The sequence below is a fragment of the Drosophila virilis genome, chromosome 3, assembly GCF_030788295.1.
Source record: "Drosophila virilis strain 15010-1051.87 chromosome 3, Dvir_AGI_RSII-ME, whole genome shotgun sequence".
In the NCBI taxonomy this organism is placed as follows: domain Eukaryota; kingdom Metazoa; phylum Arthropoda; class Insecta; order Diptera; family Drosophilidae; genus Drosophila; species Drosophila virilis.
The window spans coordinates 14,175,375-14,191,262 of record NC_091545.1 but is presented as its reverse complement, the minus strand read 5'-3'; the positions used below and the strand labels follow the sequence as shown (position 1 = coordinate 14,191,262).

Genomic DNA, 15,888 nt, shown 5'->3' with positions numbered 1-15,888 from the left:
AATAATCGATAGATCTGTGTGCGCCCTGTTAAAAGCATTTTGGAAAATGTTAATGTTGTTGAATATCCCCAGATGACAGTGCTGGGTTTCATTTGATCGTGGTTGGGCTTGGGGTGCGAAATTCGCGTGGAAATTTATTGTTAAAGTTAAAAGTGTATTAGTTTAAGTGTGTAAACAAACTAAATTTATTAAAATGCTGCGCAGATTAATTGCATGTAATCACCTGGGCAGCAGGACCCCAACGTTCAAGGTGAGCAATCTATAGACACATATGCAAATAGATAGTGTCAACTATAGATGTACTACAATACTTGGCAAGGATACTTTTGATTGTGTGTCCGAAAATACTGTATTTGTTGACATGCCACAACAATAAAACTAGTCAAAAACCGGGTGTTTGCGAACAACTTGTTGATATGCCGTAAATAAATAAAAAGTAATAAAATTGTTGCAGTCGAGATTCATAGATAAGCGTGTTAGGGCCTGCCTAGCTGAATCGCTGCTGTGATAAGCGGCAACTGGATTGTCATAGCCCCACGCGAACTAGGCCCTCTGCTCTTTTCACCCCCCACACGCGCAATTAATCTAACATATAGATGTTTAACGTCAGTTTTGCACAAATAACATAGAACACGCGCACAATCTCCATATACGCTAATCGTGACAAACAACTATGCAAATTTATGCTGGAACGCTAAAGATCTGGTTACCCACTTACAGCTCATTGCCTGCTATTCGACTTCGGGTAAACAGCGCCAGGGCAAAATCTACGAGTCGGCCAGCGATGCGGTGGCCGATGTTAAGGACGGCTCCACAATACTTTTTGGCGGCTTTGGCATATGCGGCATACCCGAAAAGATGATTGATGCACTCAAACAGAAGGGCGTCAAGAATATTACAGCTGTGTCCAACAATGGCGGTAAGAAAACCAGATTAATATGACACTTGATCGTTATTAGCTGCTTAAACTGGTTCTCTGAATCGTAAACCAACTCTGTCTGTTTACTTACACACGCAACTGTTTCGCCAATTGTTTGTAAGGTTGCCACCCATTGAAAATTTGATATGAGCTTGAAGTACTTTTAAATGTTTTGATCAGCTATCTTTCTTATCTGCAGGTGTTGACGACTGCGGCTTGGGCGTGCTAATTAAGCAGAAACAACTGGCCAAAATAATTGGCTCGTATGTGGGCGAAAATAATGATCTGGTGCGTCAGTACCTGGGCGGTGAGCTAGCCGTGGAGTTGACGCCCCAGGGCACCTTGGCCGAGAAGATACGCGCAGGTGGTGCTGGCATTCCCGCATTCTTCACGCCCACTGGCTATGCAACGCTGGTGCAGCAGGGCGGCGCACCTATCAAGTATGACCAAAATGGCAATGTGGAAGTTGCCAGCGCAGAAAAACCCGTGCAGTCGTTTAATGGTCGCAACTATGTCATGGAGGAGTCCATTTTCGCTGACTTTGCCTTCGTCAAGGCACAAAAAGCTGATCCGTTAGGCAACCTTGTGTTTAACAAGTCTGCGCGCAACTTCAATTCACCCATGTGCCGTGCCGCAAAGATTACTGTAGCCGAAGTGGAGGAAATTGTGCCTGTGGGTGCCCTTTCGCCAGACGAAATCCACGTGCCTGGCATTTATGTCAAGCGCATCTTCAAGGGCACCAACTACAGCAAGCGTATTGAGCGTTTGCGGATAACAGAGCCCAAGGAGAACGGCAAACCCGCTGCCGAGCCCAATCCTGCTCAGCTCTTGCGCGAACGAATTGCTCGTCGTGTGGCGCTGGAGTTCCGAGATGGCATGTACGCCAATCTGGGCATTGGCATTCCGGTGCTCTCATCCAACTACATACCGAAGGGCATGAACGTTATGCTGCAGTCGGAGAATGGCATCTTAGGCTTGGGTCCGTTTCCCACCAAGGATCAAGTCGATCACGATTTAATCAACGCGGGCAAGGAGACCGTCACTGTAATACCAGGTGCTGCCTTTTTTGGCTCAGATGAAAGTTTCGCCATGATTCGAGGCGGTCACGTTGACCTGACTGTTTTAGGCGCCATGGAGGTGTCGGCAACAGGAGATTTGGCCAACTGGATGATACCCGTAAGTATGATCAGCTGGATTTATTTGGGCGTTAACTTATGCCTTTCCATTCAATTACAGGGCAAGCTTGTGAAGGGCATGGGCGGCGCCATGGATCTGGTGGCTGCACCCGGCGCCAAAGTAATTATAACCATGGAGCACAATGCACGCAACGGATCGCCAAAGATTCTGGAGAGCTGCTCGTTGCCCCTGACAGGCAAGGAAGTTATCGATATGATAATCTCGGAGAAGGCAGTGTTTGAAGTGGAGAAGGGGGTCGGTCTGACATTGTTGGAGGTTGCCGAGGGCTACACCGTGGATGACATAGTAGCCTGCACTGGCGCCAAGTTTACAGTCTCGCCGAACGTCAAGCAGATGGGACAGATCTCCGTTTAGAGTCCATACAGGAGGCTATTAAGAATTAATGCTCAGGTACACAACGCATCTACCTCAGGAAATAAGTATTTGTGCATTTATTATTGTTGTACGTGAAGCAATAGTCGTTTTTATTACCATTAAAGTGTAAAGCTGATTTTGTAATTGTCGTAATTGTTGTGTCTGGAGCTCAGCCCATGGCTTTGGCCATGTTCTTCAGTGCATCGGATCGATGCGCCAGGCGCATCTGTTCGTTGAGAATGTCAAAGGTGCGATTGTATTTGCTGCCGGACTCGTTGCGACAGATGGCGCAAAACTGTGAGGAGAGCACGTGGAGAGGGCTGCGAAAATAGAGGTTCTTCTGCATGGTCAGGGAGTTCTTATAGTGGGACAGCATGTGCAGACTAATCTCCAGAATGGACATCAGAGCCCACAGGAAGAAGTTCCAGCAGAACAATGTGGGAATTAGGAAGAGCAGGAAGGAATTGCGCTCATAGCCCAGTATGATGTTCTGCAATTGGGCATATAATCAAAATGTTAAGTTTATAATGATCGAAGGAACCGTAAAGCTGCGGCCAACTTACGCTACTGACGCCATCCATTTTGATATAGTCCTCGCGCTCATAGCCGGGCGTTATTTTCTTGAGCTTGTCCACATTCTTTGTGGCGCCATTGCCAATAACATGCTTGGCCGTTATGTCCCAGTCGCCGTGATGTTTGTTGGCCAGCATTGTGTCCACCTCGTCACAGATGGTGCCACGCAAATATTGCTTTGGTACGTGAAAATTTCCATGCTTGCGATAGCGCACTTTCATCTGATCGTGGACGGGTTCGCCGGTCTCTTCATCGTATTTGGGCTGCTTGACGCGTGCGGAATCGGTATAGAAATACTCAAACTCGCCGGTTTCGCTATTCTGGAATGATTATTAAGATGGGCTTCATATTAAATATACAAATATGACAAGCAACAAGCTCGCCTTGCGGAGAGAATAGCCGAGAAATTGATGGCTACTCAAGCAGTTGTTAACTAATGGAATTAACATTTCAAATTGTTTTCTATTGATCTGAACTTTTTGCACTCTCTCTGTCACACCATAGAGAGGCAACAGCAATTAAATTGTTGCTATTTTATTTGTTTGTTATTGTACCAAAAATAGACGGACTAGCTTTTCTGATAAGACGGGGTAATCGTTGCCGCCGACACCGTCTACCCGATGGACAAGTGATTCATATAGAGGACATGGCACATTATAATATTAGGCGTAATATATTCGAATGTATACGAAATAATTTCACATGGTATACACTTCTTACCACTAACATGTTTGGCTTGACACTAACCTTAGCTAGAATTCGGTTTCTTGTGTGCTCGACAATAATAATAATAATAACTTATCGCTATCAGCGAGACTTGAGATAGGCGCTTGGTAGCTTATGAAATGTTTGAGGCTTATCATTACGTGTGCCATTAAGTTATAGTATTTTATATAGTCTCTAAGGTCTAGTGTTCCGATGAGCTACGCCCATCAATTGTTACATATAGGAGAACAATATTGGAATACTAGAGGAAAATTTCCCGATTGGGGCCTGCCAAACAATATACATTCGACAGCAATTGATAAAGTAAAGAAAAATTGCAAATGAAGTAAACCAAAAACAAAAATCGTTTCGGATTTGAGCCGGCAACTTCTCGCTTGCTAGTCCGACGCTCAAACGTCTAAGCCAAGTATGAGCAATGCGTCTAAGCTCGCGTTGACGTAAGGCCCAATTGAAACGGAGCGCAAAAAAAATGGAAAATGACAACAAAATTGAATAATAGAGAACACGTTTTCTATAATGGTACGTACTATTAGTATAATTACTTAAGTATATGCAATTAAATAGTCTACTACTAAATAGTCTATTATATTACCTCTTATTAGAAAAGCATGTTACTTTTTGGACGAGCTGTTCTAGCTACAATTGATTGACTGACTGATTGATTGATTGGTGTAACTATCTTTTGTGCTGTAAGTGCACGCTAAGATGGGTATGCACATATTTTGTGGCCTGGGCAATGCCGGGTAATACCCGCTAGTTATTTTATACTTATGTAAAATAACTTTGTTTTTAATTTTTTTAACATTTGTTTGTATTTGAGTTAGTTTACACAGTGCTGTAAGAGTACTTAAGAGATATGATTGCGCGTACTGTCCGGCTGCTACTTAAATACAATAATTTGATGACTACTCCAAGATAGAGCAACGCAATAATGTCGTTGTCAGTGTTATTGATATAGTTAGATGATAATCCATCGGGCGATAATTGCAGCAAAGCTTACACAGTGCCAATCATTTAGATTATCAGAGCTCTACATACGTCACGCTATAAGCTGCAGCTACGCAGAGCGAGTGGGTAATTAACAAGGGGTTGAATAAATCATTGCGAACAGCTTTTTGATAGATCTCATATAGAATAAGTACATCTATCATAAGTACAATATATGTATGTAAAAAAGAGTACACTGAACGTCACATAGATCTCAATTCGTATTTCACTCGATGGGCCCTAAAAACAGCGAGTAAAAGTCTGAAACAAGTTTTGCCAGACATCATTTGATGGCAAAAGTTTAGCCCAAAATCACGACACGTGTGGGCAGTCGAGGGGGGAAGGGGAAGGTGAAGTGCAGCGCTTTGGATGAGCATTTGTTGCTTACCTTTACGGAGTAAACCATAGTTGGCTGGGTTTACTTTGTTGGCGTATTCGCTGGCGCTTTTATTATTGTTATAATATGCGTTTGCTTTATTATTATTTGACACTATTCTTTTTGTTGCTGTTGTTGTTGTTGTTGTTGCTAGTATTGGGTGTTGTTTACTCTTTCGCACTGCGCTTGGGATTTTATCTATTTATTTATTGATATTTCATGCCAAGCAAACTGCATCACATATATATAAATCACACGGTATTAGTAGAAATGAAATAAATGTTAAGATCAATTTGTTTTATAAATTTGTCACCGAACGTTTCACTTCACGTAAAAACATTGGGAAAATTTGTATGAAAACCGGTTAAGTGTGTTGTTGCCCGTTTTAATTGCGTTTAAATTCGAATAAAATTACACATAAAACACATTAAATAACATATAGTGTATTATTATACTATATATAAGAATAATTTAGCATTTTCTCTACCCGCCGGTCAGCTATTTTCATGCGAGCAACAATTTTGTAGAGAGACGAGCGAAATCCACGTCTGTTATGAACAGCTTTTGAATAGAGAATAAGCGACAAAGCAACAAATAAAAACAAAAAAAATATAGCTTGTGTAAATAATGGGCTATCAACTTGTGTGGGCAGCACTCAAAATGAGACGACATAAGAAAGCTTTCTATAAATGTGTGCCAGCAAGTGGATCGCTTGAAAGCTCCAAGCTGATTGGCAGCACTGCGCCTTAACTGCGGCAGTAGTGAGGTGGTTGCGTTCGCTAGTGTAGTGAGCACTCGGTTGCTGTCTTGGCTAAGGACCATTAAAAGTAGCGTGTGCTTAAAACTGTAATAATTATACAATTTCTAAAAGTTTTAGTGTTTAATTAAAAAATATTTTATTTAAATGCGCATTTCTTATTAGTTTTAAAAACGGTTTGGTTAAGTAGAGTTAATAATACCATTAATAACTGAAAATCTATATTTTTGACTGTTCATTACTATTCATTTCAATTATAAATATATATATTAAATATATCATTTTTATAGGCCTAATGACAAGCACGATCGGCCGCTTTTATGCTCTGAGCGTAAATTAGTTTGAGGTCTTCTGAAGGAAATCCTTATAGCACTAGAAATCCGGTAAGATTTTACAACGTATATACCCCATGCACTTGGTGCATGCGTGTTAAAAAACCAAGAAATCAATTGAGTATTTAAATAAATTAATTATTGATTTCAAAAATAAAACCGCAGCAAGTTCTACGCGGTACGTTTGGTTGCTGTCTTGGCTAAGGTCATAGTAACGCGCGCAACTCTTGCTCATGCAAAGCTTTAATCGCAGTTATTCGGCGAAAGCACTTTGAAACGATCTTAATTACAAATTCTGGATTTACGGGATTGACAAGTATGACATGCTTTTTTTTTAATTTTATATACATCTATCTATATACATAATTAATACATATATATATATATATAAATGCATTTTTTGTGTTCTTTTTATTATTTACCGAAATATTCGACAACTTATTTTGCAAGATTTTTATTTTTATTTGTTTTCTAACGTGTTCCATTTGTTTCGGGGCTGTTGAGCTAATTCGACGTGCCTGGTTAATTTAGTAGCTGCGCGTTGGGCACTCGGTTTGGTTGTGCCGTTAAAATAACTAACTACCTACTAATATTTTGGACGTAAATCCTAGCCATAAGTCGAGTGTAGAGTGTATCTTTTTATCTTAATTGCCGCGTGTGTGATAAACGATTTATGTTTTTGTCGAGTAGCTTTAACAAATAATCTGTCGCTACCTTCGCCTGACAATGCAGTGAGTTAATCAGACAATCTAACTCAGAATTTTAAGTCATAAACTCTTAGCTAACTGATGGGTAAACAACGATGACACAAAACAACGCTCATAAATGAAGTCAGAGAGCGAAGCGTTGAGTTATTTTTTTCCAAAAATAATGTTTTTGTTATTCTTTTTGAAAATACATTTTTGTTGGATCAGCGCCATTTAAAAGACACTAATGATAGCTCTATGAAAAATTACCCATTTTTATTGTGCATTATAAACATTTACAATTGTTTTTGTGCCTTGGTGCACATTTATCAGCTAATAAATGCTGTCAGAATGGCGATTCGAAATCGGCATTGTAAAAATCACTTATATTATTGATATAATTTGCCTTATCTTAGGAACCATATCAAGAATGAAACTGTGATCACCACAGTCAATGCAACAATTGATCCCAAAGATGACTACGATCCACAGGTGCATATTAAGAATGAAACTGTGATCAGCACGGCCACGGCAACAATTGGTCTCAAAGATGACTATGATCCACATATGCATCGTAACGTCAAGAACCCAACCAAGTGAGTATCGAGTAATGAGTACTATTTGAGTATGTGCGATAAACAGGGCTGTAAACTTATATAAACCTGGTGTTGGTTCGGTTCACAGTTTCATACCAACTGCCTGCCTTTCAATTCAGTACTATGTTTGATCTCTTAGATAATGCAACCTTTGTTATTTAGTTATTTATGCTTTGGGCTGGATCTACCTCAACATTTATTCATTTTAAGTTGGATTTGTTTAATGAACAACTGGTTTTGTTAAAGATTCAGGTTCTAGCAGAAAATAAATTAAAATTCCGGCTAAGCAGCGGTTCAGCTTTCAGCTTTGCTAGTTGCTATTAAAATGTTTACTCTTTTAGCAATTGGCAAACATTTGCACACTTCCTGAAGGCTTCCATAGGCACTGGCGTGCTGGCCATGCCCAGCGCCTTCGCGCATGCGGGCTACGTCAATGGACTCGTGTTCACAGTTATTATAGGTCTGTTGGCCTTATACTGCCTGCACATCTTGGTAAGTGGAGCAAAAGTTTTATTTCATTTGTAGGTTTTCAACTAATTTATTGCCAATGGCAGATTGACTGCATGTACATCCTATGCAAGCGGCAGCGTGTGCCTTATGTCAGCTTCTCGGAGGCCATGAAGCTGGGCCTGCAGCAGGGTCCCCCTTGCCTGCGTTGCCTAGCGCCCATTGCCGCGTAAGTTTGCGCAGCCCAGCTCGAATATTTCACTTCAATGTGTGTTTTTACAGGCCATTTGTGGATGGCTTTCTGGCCTTCTATCACTTTGGCATCTGTTGCGTCTATGTGGTCTTCATAGCGGAGAGCATTAAGCAGCTCGTGGATGAGTATCTGGTCGAGTGGGATGTGCGCCTGCACATGTGCCTCCTCATAGTTCCGCTTTTGTTGATATTCAGCATACGCAACTTGAAGTTGCTGGCGCCATTCTCCAGTGCTGCCAATTTGTTGCTCTTTGTGGGTAAGTCTGCCCAGAGGTGGCCACACCGTGAATATCTTAATCATATGCCATACTTTCTTTCCAGGCTTTGGCATTGTCTTGTATTATATTTTAGTGGATTTGCCGCCGATAAGTGAACGCGATGCTTTTGTGCATTATTCCAAGTTGCCCACCTTCTTTGGTACCGTGCTGTTTGCTCTGGAGGCGGTGGGCGTGGTAAGTTGTTGAACTGCATTAATCAGAGCGACATTTGGCTACATTCTGATTATTAAATAGATTCTGGCCATAGAGGAGAACATGGCGACGCCTCGCGCCTATGTGCAGCCCTGTGGCATCATGAATTGGGGCATGTCCATCGTCTTGAGTCTCTATGTGTTCCTCGGCTTTTTCGGCTACTGGAAGTACGGTGCGGAAGCAAAGGGAAGTGTTACGCTGAACATTCCACAGACGGAAATGTAAGTATTGCAGACGCTGGCTCGAATAAAAAGTTTTATTGTTGATGTTTTGCAGTCTCGCCCAGGTGGTGAAAATCTTCTTTGCCATTACCACGTATATATCCTATGCGCTGCAGGGCTATGTTACGGCGCACATTCTGTGGACAAAGTATCTGAGTAAACGTATTGAGAATACCAAAAAGCATGCTTTCTACGAGCTGTGCTTTCGGGCGCTGATTGTGCTGCTCACCTGTAAGCCGAATGGCAAACATCGGAAATGGTGGCTATAGATTGATATATTTGCTATTTCAGTTGGCTGCGCCATTGCCATACCGGATCTGTCGCTATTTCTGTCACTCGTTGGCTCCTTTTGCCTATCGGTATTGGGTCTCATCTTTCCGGCGCTGCTGCAAATCTGTGTGCAATACGAGACGGGCTATGGACCAGCGGGCTATAGGCTTCTGGTCAATTTGCTGTTGCTGCTGTTTGGCATTTTTGGCGGCGTGGTGGGCACCTATGTTAGCATTGTGGACATTATCAAGTCGTTTTCAGGACAGCTAGCTTAAGCTGGGGCCGTCTAACGTTTACCATTAAATACTTATGCTAATACCAATACACATAATTGAGTGGCTCTAGCAGAGCTGGCAGCAATGTTTGTGCAACGCGGCGTATGCGTAATCTAGCGTGGCCCCTGTGTGTGGCTTATGCAAATCATGTTGCGGCCCCTGTGTATGTCATCTGGGTGGCTGTTCGCCGTACACTACTACCGTACATTGTACACCCCCCCGTGCAGTTTGGTCTGCTAATTATTGCCGCCTGCGTACACAAGGCAATAGTCGTGGGGGGTCCCCCACTTGAACAAGGCCAGGTCAAAAGTCAAGCAGCAGCCAGGCCAGCCAGTGTCGAATTCTTTTAGCTTTAATTAAAAACCTTAGCTTTGCGGCGAGTGGGCTACGTGGAGCTGCAGGAATGTGAGTAGAGCTTCTAGTCCTGCCCAATCGCCCGCCTTCCGCCCCCTGCAGGTGGTCAGACAGTCGGACATGCGGCAAATGCAACGAACTGTAATTAAATGCAACCGCAATTAACACAAAAGCACCCGCAGGTCAGAATGGCAGACACAGTGCATACCCTTACACACGCTCAACGGAATCCTGGCCAGACTTGGCTCTCGCTCTGACACTCTCCTACGCTCTCTTTCTCGCCTCTGGATTTTATTTACAATGTTTTGCGCACAGGCTTCCGTTGACCTGCTCTCCAATCCGGTTCCCTGCACGTTCCTTGTCTTCTATAGACCGCAATGTCCGCTGGCCATAAGAAGCTGCCCTAGCTTCCATCAGCACAGTGCCAGAACGAGGGCTGTTCAGGGACAAATGATAGCCATTATATACTTCTACTGCCAGTATATCGAGCCACCCTCGCATGTGTGTTGAATTGCCGTTTGCTTTGTACGTTTAATTACTCTTTTGACGGAAATAACACAACATTCGTTTTTAAAATGGCAACAAAATAGAAATTGCACAATTGCAGCCCGTTGACCCGGTGGCAGTTACCCCTCCAAAGCGACCAAAAGCTGTGTGAAATGCAACAATATTTTGTGTTTCTTTTGTATGCCCTATCGGTGGGTATTACAATTCAGGCAAGTAATGTGTTAGAGCTGAGTCGATCTAGAAATGTTCATCTGTCTATGTGAACTAGGGACTAGAGACTTGAAATATATATCCTTTTAAGTAATGAGCAGATTAAATGTATTTCTTCTCCTATTTCTATAATATTGATAAGTATCGATATTGATACCTGTTTTTTCTTTTCGAGAAATACGTTAAGTACGCCAGAGTTGGTATGTAAGAACACGTATGTCATGCAAAGATAAGGAATGTTTCATACTTTGAAGAGCTCCCCCTATTCCCCTTAGAATTAAGAAAACTTTATTTCTAAAGCTAGAGCCTTGCTGCTTGGTATATATATACAGTTGGGTGTCATATTTGGGCCCTGAAAACTTCATAAGAAACGGTAAAAACGGAAGTTTTTCAAGTTTCCAAAAGTGAGGAACGATTGTAAAGGCAGCACAGCGCTGTGTTCAGGGCAACCGGTAGTCGTAGTACTCTAGTAGTACTCTAGCATGTTATTTGAAGCGCTTAAATTTGCACAGCAGCTTTCTGACAATTTAAATAGCGATGAGACTCAAAGACTTGACCATAGTTTGATTGGCTTTGGTTTGCAGCTGGCCGTTGGCTGTTCCTTGCCTGGGCAGCAGTTTCTATAGAAAGAATCGTTCACTTTGAGCTCTGCCGGTCAAATTAAATGACAAGTTTACTTGTTTGCCAGTTGAGTTTCTAGTTGTTGTTGTTTTCGGTTGTTTTCGCTGTTGTTGCCCCTATTGCCATTGCGCTGGCATTCGAGTCATTTGCCGTTTGAGCATTTTAATTATATTTGTGCAGGGCAGCGCAAACTTGGCCCTAGACGCGGGCTTTTAGTGTTTCCGGCCAGTTGCCTTCACTGGGCACCACATGGGGCGGTGGGAAATTGAATTACGCACAATGCTAGGTAAACATATGGTCAGTGGATTTGATGTGAGGGAAAGATTTAGCTTTTGAAAACCGTATGGAAAATATGCGTAAAAGTTAATTAGAAAACGGCATGAATGCTCGCATAAATCTCATTTTGTCTCATTATCGGCCAACTCTGTCTATTCAGTCTGTTTGTTGGCTCATACTAAGAATTTTCATCGCTCAGCTAAATTATAAATTATGAGCATAGTGCAAACTGTTCTATTTTCAGCTTGTTTGAACAAGCTCTTTCGCACAATATTCGTTTATTTTAATATGAGTATCTAATAAACGTGTATGCTTTTAGCTGTACACTTTCAGCTAAATCGGTAAACAGTTGCCGCCATTTATTGTACCATGTACCATATATTATATATATACATGTGGGTGGTGGGTCTGGCAAAACAATGTCGAATATTGCTTGCATTTTGTACAAATTTGCAGCTTTTGTTTGCCAATGCGCTGTGCAAATGTTTTTCGCAGACTTTAAAATTGTGTTGCATACTTTTTGGTTGCGGCTGCCTAAATTATGTATATCGAAAGCATTTGTAAATTTGCTGGCCATATTTTAGTTTGCATTTGCTATAAATTGGCGGCAAAGTTTGGGCTTGGCGGCTTTTGCTGATTAAGGGTGAAAACCAATTCTGAAATTACCCAAAAAATGGGCATATTTCCGCTGTAGGGGGGAAATAAATACATGTTTTAATATCTTATTAACCACCCAACAACAACATAACAGCATAAGCTGTCATGGGCACGATATTGTGCATATACTACAAAATAAACTGCAATAAATTGGTTTTTCCCAACTATGTATTACATTTTATTCTGGTTATTCATTAAAGATTTTAATTGCAAAATAGTTGTTGATTTAAACAAAGTTAATAATTTATTGACTGTTCAATGGTATTTAACATTATTTAAAGTTAGTAATTTATCGGCTGTTTAATATTATTTAATTTTTAATTGCATAATAGCTGTCGACTTAAACAAAATTAGTAAATTATCGACTGCTCAATATTATTAATACTTTCCACTTGAAGCATTTTTCGTCGAAGCCACGCAGCTTTTAACTTATTTTTAAATTTCTAACAATTATATTAAAAAATAGCTGCTGGAATGAACGTGCACCTTCGAACACAAGGAAACCAAATCGTATTTAATATAAAAGCAAATAATATTCCTACAACTGGTAATAGGCGTGCTGGAATTTGGCCTAAAAATGAAATATTTACTCTACATATTTGCCTTAGAGCGCACACTTCTCCAATGACTCAATCCATTTGGGATTCCTTTGAGCGACTTTAAGCCTAGAGCCTATCTTGTTTCGAGGCTCAATCTAAACGCTCACAATAACCTTTTGAACTCATTTAGCGTAGGTGCTGGTTTAGTGCTCAAAAAGGCAGTCTCATTTTTATTAATTTAAACAATTTTTTTGGTGCTACCGACGGGTAAGGGGTAGGCAACAAATGTGCAGAGCGCAGTCAGTTGGCAATTTGTTTGCCTGCTTGAACCATCCGAACCAATGTGTGTGTGTGTGTTTGTGTTTGTGTGTGTATTGGTGTGTGCGGCAGCAAAAATGATTTATTTTACGCAACGCTAAGCATACACACGTACCTAGAATAACAACCAAAACAACAATAACAACAGAAAGCGACACAGAAATAGCAATAGCAACGCTGATAGGCTTTACTGTATTTATTTTTTGGCAGCATTTGGTCCATATTCCATGCAACAGACGCGGCTGCCGCCTAATGCCATCAGCGCCCACAACAGACCATGGCGGCAGCATCGCGAGGCGTTTGCTATGAATAAATAACGAACACACCGGCAATGCCAGCTTCAGCTGCTGATGAGTCCGCCGACATGGCCGTCACTTTAACTTTGGCATCAGCACGATAACACACACGTACATACATGTGTGTGCGTGTGTGCGAGTGTGTGCTTGCGTGATAAAAGGGTCCACACTCCATTGGGACATGTAGGCAGCAGCTGCCTTGTGGTCGCTGCAGGTGCGTTAAACATTTATGAGCGCCAAAAACGCAGATTTTATTGAGGCAGTTTCGGTGTGTGCCGCAAAAATTGTTTATAAAGGCCAAATGCATAATTCATAAAGTTAAAGTGAACCCGTTGCGTATACGCAATAATCATACGCCATGCCGCACAGCAGCAGCAGCAGCAACAGACGCCACGTTTTGCATGCCCTTCGCGTTGTGCTATTTAACGAATTGCCGCCGAGGGAGGCTTATTAGCTGCATACGAGATTCTGACATTGACTAAAGCCATGAATTATTACCCATATGTCTGACCAGGTACAGCTAAAAGAACGAGCACTTAAAATTCATTGGTTTTGCGGAAAAGTTTAATAGCGCAGATTTTAATAAATATATTTATATTTTTTCATGGTGTAAAATATAAATGTATGAAACTATATTGATGCCAGCTTGGACGTGGTTTGGTACTTCAGTCGCTGGAGCAGCGCCCAGTTTTGGCTCTGAGCTGACCATCGAGAAGGGGGCTTAAAGGGCCATAACCTACTGGAAGTTAAACTTCGGAGTGGCTTCCTTTGGCATCAAATATACAAGTCAAGGACTAAACTTATTTTTGATCTGTGCATGTGTTCTCTTGAACTTTCACACATTATTATGCACATATAGACAAAGTTTTATAATCAAATATTTTCACAATTTTTGCATATTCTTAAAACTAATTGAATCAATTAAATTTCTGAAATGAAAGATATTTCAATAAAGCGCACGCATTTTATGTTTGGTTTTTTTTCTTAATTTTTGAAATGCTTTTTGGCTCATTTTATGCAATAAACGCAAGAATATTTTCATTTTAATTCGCTTTTGACATGCTATCAAATTATATTTGGCCTGTTTTTATGCCGCCCATGGCATGTCTGATCCAGCCCAATGTGTTATAGCATGTGCTCTGGTATAAAGACCAACAAATAATCGCACGTTCTGGGCATGAAACTCTTCAATCGTTTCGTTTTGGCATTTTTGCCTAATTGCGGCAAAAGCGTTTAGCCAAAAATGGTTTTTGGATAATTGCCAAAGAGATGTCAATTTGTTGAATATATGCAGACATGTGTGTGAGTGTGTGTGTATGTGTGTGTCTGTGTGTGCCTGTGTGTGATAGTGTGGTAATAATATTATAGCAATGCTTGAAATGTTCAAATGACAAGCAATGAAAGTTAGCGTCATCATCAAACAACAACGACAACAACAACCTCATCATCATCAACATGAATATCATCGAGCGGCGGCGACATTGACGAGCTCGATGGGCAACTGTCATGTCATGGAGCTGGTAACTGGTAGCTAGTAGATGGTAGCTGAAGCACTTGGCATGTCAACGCTTGTGCCGCGCGACCCCCTTCTCATCCTGCTGGCTGCTGGTGTCAAGCACTCTGCCTAAACCCATAATTTATGCCGCATGTTTGCCATAACTCAATGGTTGCTCGCTGTGCGGCGGATTTCAACTATAGCTTTAGCTTACCAATGTAACCCTGAGCTGCAGCTGTGTGTGTGTGTATCTGTGTGTGGTTGATGGTAACCAATCGATAAATACTCGTAGTTGGCCACGCGCGTGCCTGCGTCGTCTGCTTTTCATGTCTGAGTTTTTGTCGCCGATTGAGCGAACAATTGTTAGATGGCGGCCAAGATGAATGGCCTGCAATTGTGCGCATTGCTTGCCATTTGTTTGGTAGCGCCAACAGATTTACACCATCAGTCCAAGGGCCGATAACGCCAGGCGGCTCACGAGCATTTGACAATCTTATCCAGCCAACACACGACGAAAATAACAAGAAACTGGCTGCATGTGGGGGCGGTTGGGTGCATAAATGTGGCGCTGGGGCGGGGCATGTTGCCGCTGCACTCTTCGTGCACCCAACATTATCGCAGCACATTAATAATTATGGTTATGGGATTTGAGTGCATGTTAATGGCCGTTCAGTGCATAGTTCAAATCGATTTTCATATGATATTTCACATGTGGCCTTCTGATTGCATTACCATAACATGCTTTTGCATATGCCAATTCGGTTTGGTTTTTGTTTGCGCTGGCGACCAGTAATTAGCCATTGACAAACAGACAGACATGCACACAGCCACACACACAGCCTCATACTCAGCCACACACACGTATGTATAGCCCATTTGGTACAAATTATGGGTGTGTTCCAAATATTTTGTTGCAATATGTAGCAGCTGCATATTCCAGCGAAATTGCAACGCGAATTGAAAAAGAATTAACACTTTTAAAATCATTACTTTGGTGCATGAAAATCGCATAGAAAGGCGGAACTTGGGTGAAATGAAAAGTAATAAGAAAGAGAGTGGCGATTTTTATGAATTGAAGTGAAAGTAAGTGGGAGTTAGTATGTGTGTTAGAGAAGAATAAAGATGGTGAAAAATAACAAGAAAGACAGTGTCAGAGAAGAACAAAGGGAATACAAAA

At 41.5% G+C, this 15,888-nt stretch overlaps 3 protein-coding genes across 3 annotated transcripts; 2 read left to right on the top strand and 1 right to left on the bottom strand.

The window, feature by feature from the left end:
- Positions 1–66: 66 nt before the first annotated feature.
- Positions 67–2,614, top strand: SCOT (Succinyl-CoA:3-ketoacid CoA transferase). Its single transcript, XM_002047412.3, has 4 exons — positions 67–250; positions 721–919; positions 1,119–2,095; positions 2,156–2,614. Exons 1-4 carry the CDS (start codon positions 194–196, stop codon positions 2,468–2,470), a joined length of 1,548 nt encoding a protein of 515 aa, XP_002047448.1. The 5' UTR covers positions 67–193; the 3' UTR covers positions 2,471–2,614.
- Positions 2,525–5,708, bottom strand: LOC6624294 (uncharacterized). The gene is made up of 3 exons (XM_002047411.4): positions 5,145–5,708; positions 3,034–3,363; positions 2,525–2,960 (listed from the first exon to the last, which is right to left on the bottom strand). The coding sequence occupies exons 1-3, from the start codon at positions 5,160–5,162 to the stop codon at positions 2,640–2,642; spliced, it is 669 nt and encodes a 222-aa protein (XP_002047447.1). The 5' UTR covers positions 5,163–5,708; the 3' UTR covers positions 2,525–2,639.
- Positions 5,709–6,766: 1,058 nt separating this feature from the next.
- acs (arcus) lies at positions 6,767–9,485 on the top strand. Its single transcript, XM_002047410.4, has 9 exons — positions 6,767–6,952; positions 7,324–7,503; positions 7,845–7,995; positions 8,058–8,179; positions 8,233–8,459; positions 8,524–8,654; positions 8,715–8,893; positions 8,949–9,124; positions 9,185–9,485. The coding sequence occupies exons 1-9, from the start codon at positions 6,948–6,950 to the stop codon at positions 9,436–9,438; spliced, it is 1,425 nt and encodes a 474-aa protein (XP_002047446.1). The 5' UTR covers positions 6,767–6,947; the 3' UTR covers positions 9,439–9,485.
- Positions 9,486–15,888: the final 6,403 nt, after the last annotated feature.